This window comes from Limulus polyphemus, unplaced genomic scaffold, assembly GCF_000517525.1.
Source record: "Limulus polyphemus unplaced genomic scaffold, Limulus_polyphemus-2.1.2 Scaffold2030, whole genome shotgun sequence".
Taxonomy (NCBI): Eukaryota; Metazoa; Arthropoda; class Merostomata; order Xiphosura; family Limulidae; genus Limulus; species Limulus polyphemus.
In genome coordinates, this window is record NW_013667640.1 from 160,966 (window position 1) to 162,433 (window position 1,468).

A 1,468-nucleotide genomic window follows, 5' to 3' on the forward strand; every position below is an offset into this window, starting at 1 on the left:
CAATAAACAGCATCAAACTTACCGGAGTGAATGCCAATGAACATCATCTAACTTACCGGAGTGAATGTCAATGAACTTCATTTAACTTACCGGAGTGAATGCCAATGAACATCATCTAACTTACCGGAGTGAATGCCAATAAACATCATCAAACGTACCGGAGTGAATGTCAATAAACATCATCAAACGTACCGGAGTGAATGTCAATGAACATCATCTAACTTACCGGAGTGAATGCCAATTCTTAGTTTTAATTGTTCTCCTTTTCTGTGTCTTATTTCAAAGTTCTGAATCGTCCCTAAAAGATGTAGGGCCATGGAAGCTACCTCGCCAGCATGTTTGTCCCCATTCCTTAAGGGTAGACCACTCACAACCATGTAGGCATCGCCAATTGTTTCCACCTTGTACACGTCATAGTTGCCGATTATAGAGTCGAAGCACGTGTACAGGTCATTCAGGAGGTCAACCACCTGCGAGATCACAGAGCTACATTCTTGCATCAGTTTATTTTTTTTATGAATAACACAATTTCAAGCCTAATCAATAACACACAAATAAAATCTACAGAAGAGTTAGTAACCTGAAATATCTAGGTTTCTTTCGTCATCGGATGGAAGAATTTTTATTATGATAAAAATAATATAATCTCCTTATTAAAAGGAATCCGAGTTTCGATACCCGTGATGGGCAGAGCACAGATAGCCCATTGTGTAGCTTTGTGCTTAACTTCAAACTAACAAACAAACCTTATTAAAAGGTTATTACGCGATATGATATTCTCCGTTCTGCCTGAAAGAGCTGAGTACTTGTTTCGTCACCAGATGGCAGTAATCTCATTATAACTAACTATCATACAGTAAAATAATTTTAGTTAGGTGTATGAATCTCACCTGTAGAGGCGTGCTGACAGCAGAAAGAGCGGTGAAGCCAACAATGTCGCTGAAGTAGATTGTGACGCAATCAAAACTTTCTGCCTGCACTTGTTCTCCACGTTTCAGTTGTTCTGCTACTGGTCTGTAATAATACTTTTATACGTAAGTTTGATAGGATGTTAGTAAAACATTACATAAAGAAATTTGAAGAACCTGAAGCACTGAGCAAAATTATTGATTGCACAACCTGAAGCTCTGAGCAAGATTATTGACTGCACAACCTGAAGCACTGAGCAAAATTATTGATTGCACAACCTGAAGCACTGAGCAAAATTATTGATTGCACAACCTGAAGCACTGAGCAAGATTATTGATTGCACTCCTTCGTGGCTCTTATAGAAAATATTAAGATTCTATATTCGAAAACCTTAGGCAGCGCCACACAGCTATATTTTTAATTAAAATTTAATTTAAACAGTTCTACTTTGTTTCATAAACTTCGAATTATTGCTATTAAAACACTTTTTTTAATTTGGTTTCATAAACCTTCACATATTTATGAAATTAAAGAACACGTTTCAATTTCAATGATTTGC

General features: G+C 36.7%; 1 protein-coding gene across 1 annotated transcript in view; it reads right to left on the reverse strand.

Moving 5' to 3' along the window:
- The window catches only part of LOC106465722 (guanylate cyclase 32E-like), a 51,358-nt gene that overhangs the window by 7,182 nt on the left and 42,708 nt on the right, over positions 1–1,468 (reverse strand). Inside the window, exons 13-14 of the mRNA XM_022393637.1 lie at positions 891–1,014; positions 227–470 (exon numbers count right to left, since the gene is read on the reverse strand). Of these exons, the coding sequence (XP_022249345.1) occupies positions 227–470; positions 891–1,014 (368 nt within the window). The remainder of the gene's footprint in view (positions 1–226; positions 471–890; positions 1,015–1,468) is intronic.